At 40.5% G+C, this 19,472-nt stretch overlaps 1 protein-coding gene across 7 annotated transcripts in view; it reads right to left on the bottom strand.

Annotated features, from left to right (window-relative positions):
* lrba (LPS-responsive vesicle trafficking, beach and anchor containing) overlaps positions 1-19,472 on the bottom strand; it is a 236,340-nt gene that overhangs the window by 162,135 nt on the left and 54,733 nt on the right. For all 7 annotated transcript variants that reach the window (XM_033624965.2, XM_078166196.1, XM_033624967.2 and 4 more), the window contains exons 14-24: positions 18,020-18,099; positions 16,982-17,044; positions 16,228-16,325; positions 15,836-15,928; positions 14,506-14,614; positions 14,037-14,118; positions 11,854-11,977; positions 11,545-11,737; positions 2,502-3,920; positions 1,048-1,244; positions 348-501 (exon numbers count right to left, since the gene is read on the bottom strand). In XM_033624965.2, the coding sequence (XP_033480856.1) occupies positions 348-501; positions 1,048-1,244; positions 2,502-3,920; positions 11,545-11,737; positions 11,854-11,977; positions 14,037-14,118; positions 14,506-14,614; positions 15,836-15,928; positions 16,228-16,325; positions 16,982-17,044; positions 18,020-18,099 (2,612 nt within the window). The remainder of the gene's footprint in view (positions 1-347; positions 502-1,047; positions 1,245-2,501; positions 3,921-11,544; positions 11,738-11,853; positions 11,978-14,036; positions 14,119-14,505; positions 14,615-15,835; positions 15,929-16,227; positions 16,326-16,981; positions 17,045-18,019; positions 18,100-19,472) is intronic.

Genomic DNA, 19,472 nt, shown 5'->3' with positions numbered 1-19,472 from the left:
TTTTAAATTTGGTTTCAGACGACGCACAGCTGTATGCAATTGAATTACAATGGAATTGAACTTCAACCCGTTTCTTAGACAGGCCTGTGAAGTCATTGACGGAGGCAAAGAGTCACATAAGAGCGGCGCAGTCACTGAGATCAGACAACACAAAAACAAACTAACAATGTTAGGAGGCAGCTAACTGTGGTCTAATGTGATTGGGAAAGGTCAATGTGGATGGATAACTTCCTGCGATTGGGGGAGCCATCAACTGTATATACAGCTGTACACACACACACACACACACACACACACACACACACACACACACACACACTCACTCACACACACAAGAGGGGACTCACAGAAGAAGAGGTGGCAGCAGAAAGCAGAGGTAAAATGCCTCCACAAGCCATGATGAGGTTGTCCACCACCTGGGAGATGAGGTGAATGCTGTTGTGGACGAACACAACGTTCTCACTGCTGTTCACAAAGTCCAGAATTGTCTTTGTGGAGTGACTGAGAGGCAGAGGACAAAAAGATGGTTTTGTTAATGAAACACAAAGTGTGGAAAAATAACCTCATGGACAAACCTGAAGTGAGAGCATGTTTTTTTATGAGTTATTACAGTATTTGGCTTTAAATAACACAGATCAGACTGTTTGAGTTCCCATTAAATGCTAACATTCAAGTATAAAAATATCTTTACAAAAACATTTCCTGTGCTTTGGTCTACACCTCATAGAGTGTCCTCAATGGGGCATGAATTTCAAAGCATCCCAAGAGACTTGATTTTTAGTTTAATGTAATATAAGGTACTGCTATATGCTAAGACTGTGGCTACAACAAATATTTGAGGCCAATATCTATTTTTGCCTTTAAATTCATAAGACTTGTGAAGGAGTCTTTCAGGCACTTGATCAGGAGGAAGCATGTGAGATGAATTCTTCAGTCCGCTCCTCAGGGGAACAAAAAGCCAATAAATCTCTATTCCATTACTCAATTAACAAAATAATTGTTAGCTAAAGCATTAGCTAATCCAGAGTCAGCGTATTGTTACCCTACCTCCTCCACATCTGGACATCAGTCTCAATAGAGAAGAGCAGGTCAGTGAGAAGGCGTTGGTGCATGTGGGACCAGCGGAACTCCGGGATGCGAAACATGGTGGAACGAGGGGCCGAAGTGCTGCTCTGTTGACCTGAAGACCCTCCTGCTGCTGCTGCTGCTGTTGTTGCTGTTGCCGGCTGGCCTTGGCTTGTTTCCTACAGAGAGACACCAGCAAAACACGTTTAGCTTTAAAGGGTAGCTTTGGTATTTTTCAACCTGGACCCTATTTTCCCATGTCATTGTGTCCAGGTGACTAGTGGGAACAACAATTTTGAAAATTGCAGCCGCGTACAGGCTGCAATGTAACCACTCGGGGGCATTCACATACTGTCAATTTACGGCCACTAGAATTGCTTGTTTTTTTGCCACTGACTGTGTCTGATAAAATTATAAAGCATCCCTACAGAGATGGACCTTTTAGTTGAAGAATGAGATCCTTTATCTTTAACCAGAGACAGCCCCAAAAAAACACTACGGGCAAACCCACCAGACTCCATTTACATAAAGAGTACTTTCAGCTTGTATGGTGACGGCTAACTCTGTATATTGAAGGTTTATTACAACAGAGTTGGTGATTGTTCGAACAGTCAATAGACGAAACCAAGATGGTGTTTTGAGTTTTATTTTGTTTATGTCAACTTTCAATAAAGTTTTTTTTTTACAATGATAAAATTATTGTTTCTGTATATGAATTCTGGTGTGTTCAGCAGTAGCAATTTTGGGTCTGTTTCTGGTTAGATAAAAGGATCTTACTCTGACAAAAAGTCTGTCTCTATAGGGATCCTTTCTGTGGTGTTGTTAGACACTTGGAGAGCCTGTCAGTGGCAAAAACAAGATCACTGGTGTTACTTTTAAAAACCTACAGCATCTGTTCAAAGAGAGGGTCACCTCTAAAGTTTGGTCAGTTGTCTCAGACTCTCAACATCCCCTCTATATTGAGCCTCAGATGCTTCCATCAGCAGCACAAAGTGTAAAAGATCGTCCTTTGTGCCGCCTGCTATCGCTTATCTTAACCAGCAGTGACCCTTAATGTCCATGATTTACTCCTGACAGTGTGTGATACTGGATACTGTGTGTCTGTTTTGTTGTACTCATGACTACTGTCTGTATCTCAAATTGCCCCTCTGGGACATTAAAGTTTACCTTACCTTACCTTAAACATGCACTTTAAGTGGATGTAAATTGACGTTGCACAATTGCCTATTTATTTTAATTTTCTCTTGCTCAATAGTGGACCAACTTCAAAAATCGCTGCTCCCATAGTCACCCAGACACAAAAACGTGGGAAATGGTCCTGGTTGAAAAATACTCTTTAACATAAGGGTTCAGAACCCAAACTTATCAATTCTATATAAAATAATTTATTATAAGACTTAAAATAGGGCAAACAGAAAAATAAAAACGATGCGTACTGTTGCAGAGGTTTCCTTCAGTTCAAGTCTCTCTGTGTCTAAGGCCACATTGGACACGTCCAGTCGGGCAATCTTTATCTCTTTGGTCTTGCTGGCAGAGTCTGCGCTCTTCTGGATGTCAGAGCTGGAGGAGGCCGTGCTGCCATCTGTGGGACCAGACACAGTTTCCTCTTCAGTGGTGCCGGTGGTCTCTGAAGGCTGGCTGGGTGAGGTGGAGTCTGATGCTGCTGCAACCTCCTGGGCTGTAGAGGGCGGTGTGGTGTCAGAGGGCTGCTCATCTGCAGTAGCAGTTTCAGTTGTGGAGGAAGACTGTTCATCTACAACCTCTTCTTTGGGTGGTTCTGTCACAGTTTGTTCAGGTGTTTCAGCTGGAGGAGTCTGACTCTCCAAAACAGACACCTGTTTCTCCTCGCTTTCACTCTCTTCGATTTTTTCCTCTACTCCGACTTCCTGCTTCTCTTCTTTTTCTTCGTCTTTCTTCATCTCCTGATCTTCCTCGTCATTTTTCTTGGTTTCATCATCTTCATGTTTAACATCTTTTTCCCCTGCCTCCCCTTCCTCTCCGGCAACAGCTGAAGCATAAGAGGACTCCTCTTGGCTATCATCAGCATCACTTGGCTGGATATGGTCACTGACAGATGATGCGTCAACCGGGCCCTCGTTGAGGACAGAAGCTCCATCCTGCACGCTTTCCTCCAGACAGGCCGCAGCCTCAGGTGACGTTTGGTCAGTCTTACCCTCTTGTTCTGAAACTGCTCGTAGTTCTGTCTCTGCTTCATTCAAAGAGTCTTCTGTCATAGAGTTTGATGACTCACCTTTGACAGATTTAGACTTCTCATCGTCTGTTAGAGGTGTTTGTGCATCATCACTCGCAGATGTTGCAGCAGAGTCTTTTGTGTCGTCTGTTTCAGGCTGGTCGCTAACTGATGTTTGAAGATCATCAGCGTTCTTATCGGTGGAACTCTCAGTCACTGGTTCCTGCTTGTTGGTGTCTTCACTCTGTTCCTCTTGGTCGCTTTTTTGTGTCACCGAAACTTCAGTCTCTTTTTCATTGTCACCCGAGCCAACTTTGGAAGACTCCTGATCCAAATTCTGCTTTTCTTCCTCTTCCCTGGCCAGGATGTTGGACACAATGATGGATGAGTGCCCCCTTCCATCGGCAGCCTCCGGTGGGCTGGAAGTGATGGTGGAACTGGATGCTGAGTCAGGGGACTTCTGGGACAGCTTGTCCACTGTGAGCTCGATGACAGTAGAAGGAGCCGTCTCCTCCGCAGGCGGCCCATTGACACATTCAGCGGTCTCTGAGCTTTGGCTGACACCAGAGATGGTTCGGATAGTGCTCTGAGAGCCCCCAGACTCCCGACGCTGGTACTGACGGAACATACGGGATAGATTCTCTTTGTGCTGCTCAAAGGTGACCTGAAAACACAAACAAACATATATTTAAATGCATGAAAACCTTCTGATCTTGGCACCAATCTATCAAATTACTTTATCTTTCTTTTGTAGTTTTCGCCTTCATTTCAATGGACTATGCAGACATTTTACCTACTGAAGTAATACAGAGTGTAACAGTTAACACAGTGACATGGCTACAGAGAAGTCCAGTGGGCCAAGAAACAAGTGTAAGACGATCGACCAGTTGTAAAGACAGCTTCCACAATATTTGTATTTCTTTATTTGGAGGTAACACTTTAAGTATGCACCTGAAACATCAATGCAAAGTAAAACCTGCATGCACAGAACCACCAGCAGCACAGTAGGTTTAAGTAGAATCAGTTAGTCAGTCTGTGAAGTGCAATGTATGGTAAAGATGTCTGCTACTGTTTGTAAACAGTATTCACTTAATTGGGTCTTCTTTTTTCAGCACTGTGTCCGTAGTTTTTGTAGCTTCTTCTTGAATGCCAGCTGCTTACAGTCTGGCATCTGGTCGCTACCTTTCTACACAGCTTCAACCTCAACCGAGCGCTGTGCCCAGGAACGTCTATGCAGATAAATATACCTCCACACTTCTTGGGTCATAAGTGATGATCGAATGGGATTACCTCTGTATGAGTCTACATGTTTTTTTGTTTGTTTGTTATTTTAGGAAAATCCTGCATAGTACACATTTAACCTGCCACTTCCACGTAAGTTTGGCTAACCTGGGGCTTGTTTAAAAGGTGAATGATCGCCTGACAGTTCGTGTTTCTTGCCCCATCAGACTTCTTCTAAAAGCTGTTTTGTTTCCAGATTTCAGCAAAAACAATAATTGTCAATAATTTTGTTACTTGTTACAGGAAGAAAAGCTGACATTACAAAAAAAAGACCAAATGTGCTATAACCAGGAATTATCCTTTAAGCGTAGTTCCTGTAATACTGTTTTTGTAAAGAGTGGATGATGCTTTTGTTTGAGAATACATGCAAGGCATCATGACATCTTGCATTAATAGGACATTTAAGGCCAGTAAAATGAGAACTCACCACACAAATGTGTTAGCTAATGATACATGTCATAAACCTATTAAACAACAAACTTTCAGCAGTTACTTCATACCAATAGTTGTGCATAAAAATCCCAAAAAACGCCATCAAAACTGTTCTCATCTCTTCTCGTCAGCCAATATTGCATCAATACAGGCCCACCGGGTATAGATATTTTTTTTTTTTATTATATAAATTGGTAATATTGCAATTATAAATCAAACTTTTGGAAGCCTACTAGAATGCTAAAAAATGCCTTTTCAGTCCATTAGATACATTTTGCTGGAATAAAAATGATTAAGATTCTAAGACTTCTAAGACTGAAACTTGAACTTATTAGATAAAACAGATGTTGACACATATTTCACTGGGGAGATAATTGGCAATTGAGAAAGGGTAATACATCTCCAAATGTTGCAATAAATGTTATCACAATACTCATCGTATCACAAAACATTTAAAATCACAATAACACTGTATCATGGGGCCTGTGGTGATTCCCTCTCCTCCTATCTATTGGTTTACCCTTTCAGCCTTCTACTTAATTTTCTCCCCACGTGTCACATCATGCCCTAACATCCTGCGTCATCTGGAAACATCACATTACGGAGGCAAGATATTCTCAAAATGCTCTTTAGCTGTGAGCTTATTACTGCATGTAACCACGGGGACCATTTGTGGCTAACTATGCCATATTTAAAACTTTTACCTTCTCCTATGTGCAGCAGCCCACGGTCTATTAACCTCTATCAGTCTTCTTACATCTGATATGGGTAGACTAGACTGCTAGTCTATAACGACAATGGTCTGCAGTGGCATTTGAGGAAGAGCCCATCCATGTAAGCAGTCATAGATTAGCAGTAGATACTATTAGTGTGTGTCTGCTAGCTGTGCTGAGTGCGTGTCCAGCATCGGCAAATCCTCCCACGCCTAATTTAAGACCCTGCATTAATCACTGGGCTTGGAGGACAGAAAGTCAAAGATGGGTCTGTGGTGGAGGGAGGGGGTGGAACCAGACCCACTTTGCTGCTTTTTCACCTGAGGCTATTTGGACAGAAGGAGAGAGAGAGAGACAGAAACAAAGAAAATGAGAAAGCCAGAGATCAAAAAGAAGGAAAAAAAAATAAGAAATTGCAAAGGAGGAAGGGGACGAAAGTGAGTCATTGAGAGTGGAAGAAAGGAAAGGGAGAGAAAGGAGCTGATTATTTGTAATTAATTAGGCGTTATTGTTCTAAATTAGCCTGCTACACGGGTGCTCATTAATCTTCTGTAGTGGAAAGCAGTGATTGGTAATCCATAGCTGTTTTCAGAGTGCACAGCCTGTTCTAAATGCGCCAGCGGTCCGTCTCTCTTTCTCTTCCTCCCTTCTTCCCAGTGATCACACAGCAAGACCTTCTACCCCATTAGTTTGAGCTTAATTTGACATTTAGCATTTTTAGCAATTAAAAGGCCGCATTCAGAGCGCGCGGCTATGGAAATTATGCGGGAGAGCGGGCGCAGAACATAACGTCATAGATTCAGGATGCAGTCTGTACATTAAGATGATGTATGCTGGCCTTAAATGGGGCTCTGCAACAGATCCAGTTACCATTAGACAGAGGTAGTATATGTCTCTGTGGTTTTTAAAAGAGCGCTTAGCCTTGCTACAATATATAGAAACTGCCTTGGGTGGCTAAGACATCAGCGCTGATCTAATCTAATTTCATTCTACTCCATGACTCTGCCTGGCCTCAGTGGGGTATGGGAAAATGTTATGGTAATGTACAAAAACATGGTGGGCTTTTCTAATGTGACAGGTAACATGGTATTAACTGGGTGCAGCACAGCCAGATCATACAAAGGACTTGAAATGCACTGGAAGGGGACACACTATTATAAACAAAAAGACCCTGCAATACTGAATAGGGCAAGATTCTGTAGACTGTTGAAAAAATGAAATCCATCTTACACAGTCAAAAATCTTTAGTAAAATGTCCTCTTCCCTAAAATCACAAAAAAGAAATCTATATAACATCTAAACCTTGAACTGTACTGTGCAACTGATGTGGAATAAGCACAGGCCCCACACCGCAGCCTGTTCGGTGAGCGTCAGGGTGGCAAAGCGCTGATCTTGGGAGACCCCCGCAGTAGGAGCCTGGGAGTCCTCATTTAGATAAATAGATAGAGAGGAACCACAAAACAAAGGGGAAATAGGGAGGGCAGCATGGCTCTAATCCGATTAGCTAAATGCAATTCCTCCTCCAAAATCAATGTCATCTGCTACTGCTGCGCTGGCTGGGTGGTTTTCGCTCTCGTTCACAATATCTTCCTTTCTCACTCCTTGTAAAAACATTTTTCTTCTAAGTTTTCTCCTACGCTCTGATCCAGTGATATGCATACAGTCTTTATCTGTAATTTCCATCATAACCACAGGAAGACAAGCTTGCACAAAGGTCCTTCAGGATAACGTACAGTGTACTAAAATAGTTTTCGAGGAACCAAATCCGTGGGGTTGCCATCAGCTGATGATGACACATTTCATTTTACTTGAGAAAAACAAGATAAAAGATCAAATACATGGACACTAGTGCTGGTGAATGGCTTTCTACTGGATAATATAGACAGCACTTGATGCATGGCTATTATCTAACATTGGCTTTTCCATGTCCTCACTTTCTCCTTCTTTTGTGCACTTGTCAATGTATCTATCCGAAACTCTTTGCCAAGATCCACAGCTTGACTCTTGTGTGTGTGTGTGTGATGTCTCAATAATGCCAGAGGGCACATGCTACGCAGCCAAACTATTCTGCATTTCACCATAAACACATAAAGGTCGATTAGCTACAGTTAAGCTAACTTATTTCAAATATGCTCAACTTCTCCACGTAATTGTAAAATACACAGCTCATAATGCGCATCGTTTTTTGTCAAGGATCTGTTGGCTCATTTCTGCTCATATTTATCTTTGTGCTAAAACGTCTGACAGGTATAATGAAGTCAGCTGACAGTGGGAGTCTGAAGGACAGGGGGACCTTCACGCCCTGATCTCTCGCTTTTGGAGATCTCCTTGTTCTCAAACTGATTTGTGTGCAGAGATGGACGAGGGGCACCTTGGGTGGGTGTGTGGGCTGTGAGTGGGAGGGCTGTCGTGTCAGCGTGCCCACCTGCGGGAACATCTGTCTGTTCAGAGAGATGCTTATGCAGATACACCTACTTCCTAATGACTGACACAGAAGGATATACAAGCTCACACACACACACACACACACACACACACACACACACACACGAAGAAACCATATTCACACAGATTTCTTTTTTTATATAACATATTTTAACTTCTCAGCAAATCATAACCAGGTCGTTAGCGCTTCTTGCTTTGCCAGCGGACGATAAAATAAAATAAAGAGCCTCTGGATGATCAGTAAACCGTCTAAATTCATGGCAACAAGAGCTGCTTGAGCTCACTTTGAAGTTGGACAGTGACAAAGGAGCCAATCAGAGCCAATCACAATGTACACGTCAAGTTTCTTTAAAGTTCACAGCACGGCAAAAAAATACACATTTTTACATGTACGGATTGGCGTGACTGTACAAAATCTACAAAGATACGAAATAAATATGGTCATCATTCACTGCTGGGCTACTCGCAAGAAGAAAAATACATACAGCTGCAAATAAGGAGCTGAATATCCAGAGCTAAAGTCCAATGATTCGAGCAAAGGGCCTGAACACTGGACAGAAATAGGAAACTCAAAAATCAAACTCATATACTGGTACACTTTTACTTTTCTTTTCATCTACATATGTAGACAATGCAATGTATACAGGAGCTGTACCTGATATTTTCTCAATTATTGGATTCGTTTTTTGGTCTATAAAATGCAAAAAAAATGGTAGAATGTAAGGGTTCATGCACAATTTCAAGAACTTGTGGAGAACAGAGAAAATTTAGGCACCTTGTCCTATATCTTTGAATAAACTTCACTGAACACACAACATTTCGGTCCTCAGACCTTCATCAGATGAAGAAAATGTTGGTCAGTGTTCCCCAAAGCTCAAAATGACGCACTCAAACATCTTGTTTTGTCCACATTCTATTTATATATCTAATTTATTGTCAAAGAGGAGTAACGAAACAAGAAAATATTCACATTTCAGAAGCTGTAATCAAGGAATTTTGACTTTTTCTTTTATTTTGTAATTACTCAAACTGATTAATTGATTATCAAATTAGTTGGCAATTAATTTAATACTTAAAAACCAATCAATTCATCATTGCAGCTCTGAATATAAGTATGAGATATAACACACAATAAGGCATTAATAGAAAATGAAGTACAAAGACTTATGTCTCTCCTTGCAAAGAGGTGAAAACACGCATTTAGCATTTGGAGTATTATCTCTATACATGCCGAACTGACAGCTTTACCACGGTTGACACAAGGCAAACTAATTCATAAAGTCTATGTAGGGGAGAAGTGTGCAGATATGTATTTGCGAATGCATATATGCACTTATCAAGAGGCTCCCAGTAGGCTGGTTGTATTTATGAGGCCTTGTTTCTCTGATTGTTCTTGCACGGTTCCGATGAATATTCAATGGGCTTGGAAAGAAGGGCTTCCTAGAGCCCAAGAGAAAAGGAGGGCAAAGAGAAAATGTGCCTGGTAACTCACATTCACACAAACACACGTGTGCACCTACACACACACACACACACACACACACACACAATCATGCACACACACACACAGCCCTGCAGCAGTGGGAGGAGAGAGCAACAGTGACAAACAGCTTTGGTGCTACAAAGGTGGCAGGAAATCTATCAAACGGGACAATAAAATTGCAATTGAGTTTCTTTAGCTTTTTTATAGCAGATGCATGTATCTTGGTGGCTAGCGCCCGCCGCAACTATCCGAGTCACAGGCGGAGTCCCTGCCTGCACATTTGTGTGTGTGTGTTTGCTGGTGTATCTCACATCTCACAAGTGCATGGGTTTATTTACACACACTGTATGTGTGAAATTCTGTTGTTAGACGAGTGCTGGGTAACTAGAGCTGAGAAGAAACAGCATTTATCTTGTGCAATTACAGGAAAAAAAGGCAATTACAGCCTGTCGTGTGCAAAGAAAAATAAACAGATTCGGCACAACACCAAACTAGACACACGCTACGATGCAAAGTGAGACACAAACGCACTGCAGCTCTATGAGCAGACAAAACAGGAACAAAAGCTCTAAGTGAAACTAAATCCTATGTGGAAAAGATACACATTATAAACAGGCAAAAAAATCTGAATAATATTGTAGTTACACTAATATTATTTACTTTATAATCTTTATTTTTGAAGTCACTGTCCAACAGAAATATTACAATGGAATGGGATTGTTATGTTTAAGGTGTGTATTAAATAGAGGGATGATAAAAATGTTTTTGAATATTATATGTTAATATTTAATGACAGAACAATACTGTAAAGTATGTAGATCTCTGTTGTTGTACATACATGTATTGTGTTCACTGTACCACAATGTGCCCCCGTTTTGTGACCCACTAACATCAAATACCGTCCTTGTCTGGCAAAAATTTCCTTAGACCTTCATTCGTTAACATTTTATTTTCACTGCAGGTTATTTCGACAGTGTTCAGAAGTGTGCAGAGACGTCGGGGTCTCAGATCATCCAACACGCACCATCCTGCTAACTGCTGCCTTCATACAGATCACCTCCCAGGCAGTCTGCCTGTGCCCCCTACTGGACATGAGCGCTCACAGCACGCCACGCTGCAGTGGAGCGTCTCATATCACAACTACTTCTTTAACTCAGCCTTCAATCTGCCAGGCTTAAAAACCCCCCAGACCACAATCTGACACCAACCTCAATTACTTCACTGCTTTGGAACAGAGTAGCGTAATATGATATCAACAGTGAATTTCTAAAGCAGTATTTTGAATTTGGCTTTTGGAAATAAGAAGTGCCAGAAGTTTATTTTTATCTGTGCGACGTGAAAGAGAGAGACTTGATACATAAATAAAGAGTGGAAGGGCTGGTGGACTCGTTCCCATTGGTTTATACTGCAACTAGCTTTTAAATTATAATCACTGCATGGCTCCCATAGCGTAATCTGATGGGCAGCGAGAGGTAAGGTTCAATTACTGTGCGAGCTGCGAGTTAGAGGGTCAGACGATAATGCCCTCTAATTTCTTATTTGGTGAATTGCATTATGTCAGATTCAAACTAAACATGTGGGTGACAGAGCTGATGGCTCTGACTGAACGCTGCTGTGCCGTTTGTCTGCAATCACACTGAGGAGGAGGAGGGCTACAGTTACAGTAATATGGCGAGTGTTTAGGCTGACAATTCTGACGCAAGAGTGTGTGTGCAAGTGTGTGTGTTCTTGTGTTTACTGCAGGGAGATAAAGAGTGTGTGAGTGAAAACGAAGAGAAGCAGAAACGGAACACATAAAAAAAAAAGAAAAAATGAAACAGATGAGGAGATAGAGGAAAATCCACTGAGAAAGATAAACAAAGCTGTGTGTGTGTGTGTGTGTGTGTGTGTGTGAGAAAGAGAGAGGTGTGCGTGAATATAATGAGCACTCTGACCTTGGAGTGGGTGATGGACAGGGTGTCCACCCAGACGCGCCAGCCGCCCCACTCGTATTTGATGGCGTGGTAGAGCAGGATGCGGAAGATGGCGTACACCATCTCTGTGATTTTCTGCTCCTCGCTGTTGCGCGGGTTGATGAAGCACAGAGAGAGCATCCACTCCTGCCACACCGAGCACTGCAGCAGGCTCCTGATACAAAAAGTACACGGCTATGTTGTGCTGAATGTGAATCCCACCGGCATGTAAACAACCGCGTGGACTGTTGTGTGATGTAGTTCTATCTTGTGAAGTGGTTGAATTCTTACCTGCGGTTCTCTCTGCTGTTATTGAACAGTTTGATCATGTCTGACAGAAAGACCTTGCGCACCTCCATGCTCTCGGGGGATGGGGGAGAGTTCTTCAGCAGAGCAGCGATTACCTTCAGAATTTCTGGAGATATTAACAGAAACATTCTGTGAAAAGGTTGTGGGGAAAAAGATGCAAGAAAATAACAAAAATATTTTCTAATCTGTTCAGAATGTGTGTCTGTACTGTCCATTTCGAAATAAAATACATCATACTGTAGCAAGTTGTATTTTTAAGGATTAAAACTCAAAAACTTTGGACACATTCAGCATTCTGTTAGGAAATAAAACTTTCTTTTTTGGCGCGGAGGGAGAAACTGCACAAATCAACAACTAAATCATACATTGGTCTCAACATGTGCAAATCATTGTGTCACAAACTATCTGAACTCCCAGCCGTACGCACCTGAAAATCTGTGCCTGTGGTAAGAAAAAACAGAACAGAGAAGAATAAAAAAAAAAGCCCAGGCCATTGATCTTTATCATACTGTAATGGTTTTGGTATTGTTTCAAACGAGAGAGCCAGAGTCGCAGGCCCTTCTGGAAGGCTTGGCTTGGGTTAAACCAAAGAGACTGACTGTTTAGATGAATTATCTAGACAATGTCAGTGTCCATTTACATTGAGTCGAGAGACGGCGGGGCTTGGATTTCACTTGTCTCTTCAGACCTTGGCGCTAACCGATGCCCCCTTGCCCCTGCAGACGGTTGTGTTGTTTCTACGCCTTAGTCACTCAAATTATGAGTCGCTGAACCTTTACCGCCAGAAAATTACCCCAGCATGTACCGGGAATGAGGATGGAGGGATGGCGTATTCCCTTCTTTTTTCCATTTGCTCTTGGTTCCTTTCCCTTGAGTTAATTTGAGGGAAACGGTACTTCCTCGGTTTGTTTGATTGGCTCTGACGTTACTAAAGACTGCAATCAGGGGGCCATTTTGGGAGTTTTGTCGCAGATTAAATCAAGAGAATGCACGGCAAAGGAGAAACAGACCACCGCTCTATGTTCCATAGAATGCGCTCACATGTACAAACCCATACAAGGTTTCTATGATATATGCCGCCTGTCTGGGATGGTTGGGTAGGAGAGTTTTTAACACAACAAAGGCTTAAGATAATCAATGTGTGACTACAGCAGGACCTTGTCAGATTAAGGCTGGTTGGAAGTAAACCTTGGTTGTGATTATACCCGCTGCTTGGATTTCAAACTGATTAAAGCTGTTTTGCAAGTGTGCGCACAAAGGTGCATGTATGCGTGGAAGCACCAGTAGAGAGCAGAGAGGGAGATGTTTTTCTTTTTCGTAGCTGAAATGAATACTTAACATTGCAACATATGCAAAGGTTTTGTGAGCTGACGTGAAATTGGAGGTGAGTAACGGCCTGAAAATATAAGATGGGAACACTGATCAAAGCCTGGAGTCGCTGGTGCAGCTTATTATGTTGCCGCATATGAAAAATGAACGTGCAGTGTCTACTCGTAATGATGCACTGGTAGAAAAAAATAAATAAAATGTGCAGATTGCATATGTGCAAGCATAAAGTAAAACTATTTGAATACATATGCACAGTATGTGTGCATTTAAATACACTGAAAAAATGTATTTAATGACAAAATACATAAGAGTGTTAATATGATACACTAAGTTTTATGGTAAAACTTTTTCTTAATTAAGTAATAACAAAATAATGCATCAAATACTTACCCCACAAAGTAGAAACGATAAATAAATAAACTGCAAATTCAAATGCAATTAAATAATTGATTAAATATATTAAATGCATACACAAACATAACCTTTCTCACACTGAATTAAGTGTCTTAAGTCATACATTTATCATTCTTTATATGCAAATGAATCCTGACAAAACATGATGCTGTCTTCCAATAAAACTTGCAGATGTGTGTGTATATGGCACACAAACTGTTCGCAACGTCCTCATGCATGGATTATGCATACCATCTAAGGCTCTGTCGTATGAAAATACCCTTTGGCTGCAAAATTTATGTCGTTCATTTGTTTGACTGTATATAGCGATCGCACAGTTCCGTGGGGAATATCCTCCAGTGCAGTATGGAGCAATAGGTATGTAGAGGGTACGCTGCGGGGGATGATTTAGGAGAGTGGTGTGGCGCAGAGGAGGCACTTACGTGGGTTGAGAATCTTCACAGTGGAGTCGGGGTCCGGATGCTGTTTATGGATCACTTGAGTGCAGATCTGCTCTGTAAGAATCTACCGGGGGGGGCGAAGAGGGGATTCAAGTCATAAATATCCACATCGGCCTTAACAATAACAGAGACACAAACCACGCTATGGATACACAAAGCTGTGTATATGTTTCACCATCGCACAGTATATGGCTGAATAATTGTCAAATCAAGTTTCTGCAGGTGGTCAGCTGTACGATTTATTATTTGGACTCACTCATGAAATTGTCAGGTTGAATCAGAAATAAAAAAACAGAAAATTAGACAAATAATATAGAGAGAATATGCAACAAAATAAGTATTGGCATGCAGTGGAACACAGACGTTAACACCGCACATCACTGTTGTTTATGAAGATTATTTCAGCCCTGTGAGCACAGGCCAGGAGTGTTTACGTATGCAGAGGACTGACCTCGAAGAGCACGTTGTAGGTTGTCATGGTGAACTGGCTGGAGTGGAGCATCAGGCGTTCAGTGAGCAGGGAGAAGAGGCCGTGACTCAGCATGACCTCAGGTTTCCTCCTGATCAGGATGTGAGGAGGTCAAAGGTCAGTCAGTAAACATCAGCGTTTGCCTCACCAGTGTTGTATCAGAAAGCAATGCAGGACCTCTTCTAAACTGCAACATGGTAGACAAATCCGAGTCGACTGAAATACCACTGCTTTCATTTTTATTTCAAGAGTAATACTGAATCATATTGAAAATGTCCTGAAGTACCGTAAATTCTGAGAAATGACAAGAGTGAAATCTGGAGTTTCTGATGAGTCAAATTATTGCAGTGGTTGAAATCTGTAGCTGTATAAATCAGCTGAGCTCCAGCTGACATCTGACATAGACAAAATGAAAAAGAGAATCCCTGCTGACTAAGTAAGAGCAGTTCTTCACAGAAGAGTCTTCATTGCTTTCATCTCTGATCATGGATTGACTCCAATTTTAGTAGCATAGCTCAGCTAAAAAAAAAGCCGTGGACTGTTTGCAGATAGTCTCATCTTGCATCTGGAGGCTTAAAAACTGTTGCCAAGACAGGGTTAGAGTGGTTTCTGGTACTACTTCTTCAGCACTGTAATTACTGGTTATTAGTGAAAATGAAGCGAGGAACAGCTTGCAATATGACCCGAGTCTCATCATGCATTACCACCGAAAATAACGTTAGGCGTTTGAAGAGATGGAGTTATAGTAGAACTCTTGATAAGGAGCAGCACTGGATATGTGACTGCTCATTAGACTAAAGGACGGCTCACAAGTGACACAAACAAATCGAAAGTATGCTCAAAGTGACAATAAAAGAGGAGTGATGAAATGATGACGATTCACTTTTTCATTCTAATTTATTCTGACAGTGAGGCCTGCAGCTGGATAGAGAATTAACATTAACAGAGCCTGTTTTGATTTTGTTATTTAAATGTAGCTGTATATGTAGTTTCAATGTTAAACAGTTGTTTGTCACTCTAGGAAACCATTCAGAATCTGATTTTGCCTTTTAAAAATTATAACAACTTCACAAACATTTAATAACTAGCATAAGCAACTACATACAGATTTTGGAGAATGATAGCTAAGTAATTAATAAATGCACACACCTATCAAAATGTAATTCCCTCTTGGTTAACAATCATGATATTACTAATAGAAGTGAGTGCTTCTACAGAAAAATAATTTCACATGTGTGTTACTGCCTGAACAACACACACATTTCCAAGCAACAATTCTGTACAGTGGCAAGAATTTTGTGTCTGTACTTACTTTGGTGGCAAGTGTTTGAGAAAGTAGCCCAGTACTTTGAGTGTCTGCACCCTTATTCCTTCACTTTTTGAGGCCAAAAGTTTGTAAATCACACTGTAAAAAAAAAAAGCAAATATATATTAAATTACATTTAAAAAAAATGTTTTTGAAGTATACACTTGAAGTACAAAATAAACACACTCGTAGCTCTCCATTAATGATTTAGCAGTAAAGCATATACTTGTCACAAATTGGAGCTGTTTTTTAATTAAACAAAAAAAACATTCACAACTGAAGTGTTGCATTAAACTACAGCGAAACAAGAGCTCCAACTTTGAACATTTTTACTTTGAGCACAAACACACGAGGAAATAATGAGCACATCTGCAGACAATATAAATGCAGATCATTACCGAATCCCGTTGCGCTGGTCGAAAGCCTGGACCATGGACCCAGGATGTTCAGACATCAGAGCCACCAACAACTGCAGTACATCCATGAGATTGTCGTCCTGTGGGGCAGAGCAGAAAGGGCTTGAGGTTACTGTGGTGTTCACAGAGAGCAGTGGGGAAAAAATACTGCATCTAGTAGACCTAAATTTAGTCAGCTTTCGGGGGCATATGATAAATATCTTGAATTAGGAGCACTTCATAGTCAGCTGTATATGACAGTACAAAATAAAGCCACATATACATATGTGCATCTTTCATTGCCATATATTCTTGTGATGTTTAATAGTGGCAGTAGCAGCAGTAATGTGAGATGGTAGAAGAAAGACCAGTAGAAACATCACAAGCATCCGAACTAAAGAATTACATGTGCTCTATAAAATGAAGGGCTGCTGCATGTCAGTGGCTTTTCCAATGCAATGTTGTAATCGCCCTTTATTCTTACAAGGTTCACTGCGTTACTGACTGATCTGACTGATTCATTTGTTATGCATCACTCCACTGTAAACAAAACCACTTTCTGTCAGGACGTCTCACTGGCAGACTTGGAAGAATGACAAGGAACAGTGACGCTGCCGTTAGCAACAGGGATCATTTGCTCTTGCTCTGCATATCAGACGGTGGGAGGACAAAGTGCAGTACAGAAGTGTTATGTTGCCATCTGGTGGTGAGAGCTCTGATAGTCAGTGCTGCAGGAAGAACAGTACACAGTGCTTACCTCATGCATGGTAAGGAGGTAGTTGAGGATACTCTGGAGCTCATCTTCCTTCACTCCATGGTCCTGGAATATAATCACACACATCATTACACAATAGTTTCACTAGGGTTCACTGTGTTTTAATCCCCTATCTTAAACAGTACGTATGGACATCAACACAAAGCTTTCTTTGAGAGAGAAGGTGTCTGACTAAGAAACTTAAGACAAACAAAAGTGTATTAAACAGACCACAGCATTTCTAAATATGAAAATTAGGACCTGAAAACCTACCTTTATACATGTAGAATATTTAGAATTTGGTCGGGTCAACCAGCATTTCAAAAATGTGGATGTTTTAATGTGGTTGTTTTATTTTAATTTTCATTGTTCTATTTGTCTGCTGTATGTTTTATTCTGCTGTAAAGTGTTTTGGCCTCATCTACACTTTAAATAAATTTGATTGATTGATGACCAGATATCTTGATATTAATATTGTGTGGACATATAAACTTGAATTAACACAACACTAGCACTACAAATAAAAAACTTAGGCAATATCTATTCTCAAATTATAATACCCCATCAGTAAACGTTAAATCCAAGTATTATGTTGTTCCATTTAGAGAGTAGAAACGTTCAGATATATTAGCATTTAGATCTGTTCTAAATCTTCCCAGTTTGTTAATGTGTGCTTTTTACGCTCACTAGTTTAACTAATCTTTTGGTGCAAAAATAAATACATAATATTATAGACTGGCCTGCTTAAAGGAAGATAAATAAAGGCTAAAGGCTTCTATCAGCCAGCTGACATCTACATTGAATTGTGAGTTGTATGAAGTGGCAGCTAGTTTGCTCTTAAGACACATAACATATTGTTGGTGCCATCAACAATCAGGCCACTGCAATCACAGAGCAACAGCAACTATATTCATTAGACACATAAAACTGATGGAACCACAAGTATACATAATTTTAGCATCTAAAAGTGCCACTTGTGTGAGTCAATAAAAGTGTTTTGGTTGGGAACGGCGGATCTCAGATTTAGGATCATGAATATACCTTCATTATGAGCTGCTTGACAAACAACAACAGAAAGGCTCGCAAAGAGAGGATCTCCTTCTGGTTCGGCCTCGGACCATCTGAAAAGCAAAATGGCGAATAATGGCTGTTGAAAGCTGCTGATAAAGAAACAATTGTGCACGATCCATGAGGATAAAGCAAGAAATTATAACATGATCAATCTATGTTTTTTTTAAAAAGTAAGTTCTGCACCTGATTTATCACTTGAGGGAACTGCAGTGATAAAGTGAGTGTGTTGGTGCAGTGTGAATGTACATGTCTGCGTCCATATTTCTGTGTACATGTGACATCTACCTTTAAATACATATATTTAAAAGGAGAAGAATGGAAGACCATACATACATCAGTAGTGTGCCATTACTGCATTATATTGTATTTACTGTAAACTTTTACTTTCTCTTTATTGTATTAGGAGACTGAGGTCATTTGAAACAAACAAACAAACACATCCTGTTATTGTTTTTCCAATCTATAATAGAAAGTGTTACGCAGTATGTAATCAGTGCATGGTGCAGTTGTCTTTCTGTTCAGCTTAAAGCTAGATATGTTAGACTGCTGCGTGTCTGCTCAAAGATTGTGGGTCAAACACTTGAGTCTTGTTTCCAAACCACTTATACTTGAAGAAGGTTGTCTCTGGCTGGTGATACATAAGACTCCTCTCACATTTTATTTGAAGAGGATCGGCTTTTACCATCACACAAAAGATTTAAAGTCTCACAGGCTCGACTGAACAGGTTGAGGAACTCTTTTCTCCCCTTTTCTCTGTCAACATATTAAGTCAGAGTTTGGGTTGAACACTGAAAGTAAAAGGAATGACGATTTTATGTGTGTTCCTGTAAAATTGTGTAAAACAAATTTCTGAAATTTTCTAACTATAAAGTGAATTCAGATCAAATTATATTTTTGCAAAATGATTTACTCCTCCTCAATATGCCTTCGGCACGCTGTGGTTCAGTTTAAAATAGTGCATCATAGTGCTTCATTGAACCAAAGACAGATTATCTAAGATTAAGACAGATGTTGACCCTACATGTGATCGATGCAAGCAAGCTCCTGCGACACTGATAGACATGTTTTGGCCATGTCCCAAGCTATACAACTTCTGTCAGTCTATCTTTGAGACATTCTCTAGAATATATGGAAAAACAATAGACCCATCCCCACCGATTTCTTTATTTGGTGTGGTTCCAGTGGATGCCACAGTCCCTAGGTGCTATATACATATGATAGCTTTCATCCAAGTGTTTGTGTACTTGTCATGATTTGTTTTATTTTATTTTATTTTATTTTATTTCATTTTCTTTTCTTTTCTTTTCTTTCTTTTCATTTTCATTTCATTTCATTTTAAGTATTTTCTTTCTTTTTTCCTTATTTATCGCTATTTGCATTTCACTTTTCTCCAGCTGGCATTTATGTTTTTATTCATGTATAT

The sequence above is a fragment of the Epinephelus lanceolatus genome, chromosome 3 (assembly GCF_041903045.1).
Source record: "Epinephelus lanceolatus isolate andai-2023 chromosome 3, ASM4190304v1, whole genome shotgun sequence".
NCBI classification, from domain to species: Eukaryota; Metazoa; Chordata; class Actinopteri; order Perciformes; family Serranidae; genus Epinephelus; species Epinephelus lanceolatus.
Note: the sequence above shows the minus strand (reverse complement) of the source record. Positions and strands in the feature narration are given on the sequence as shown.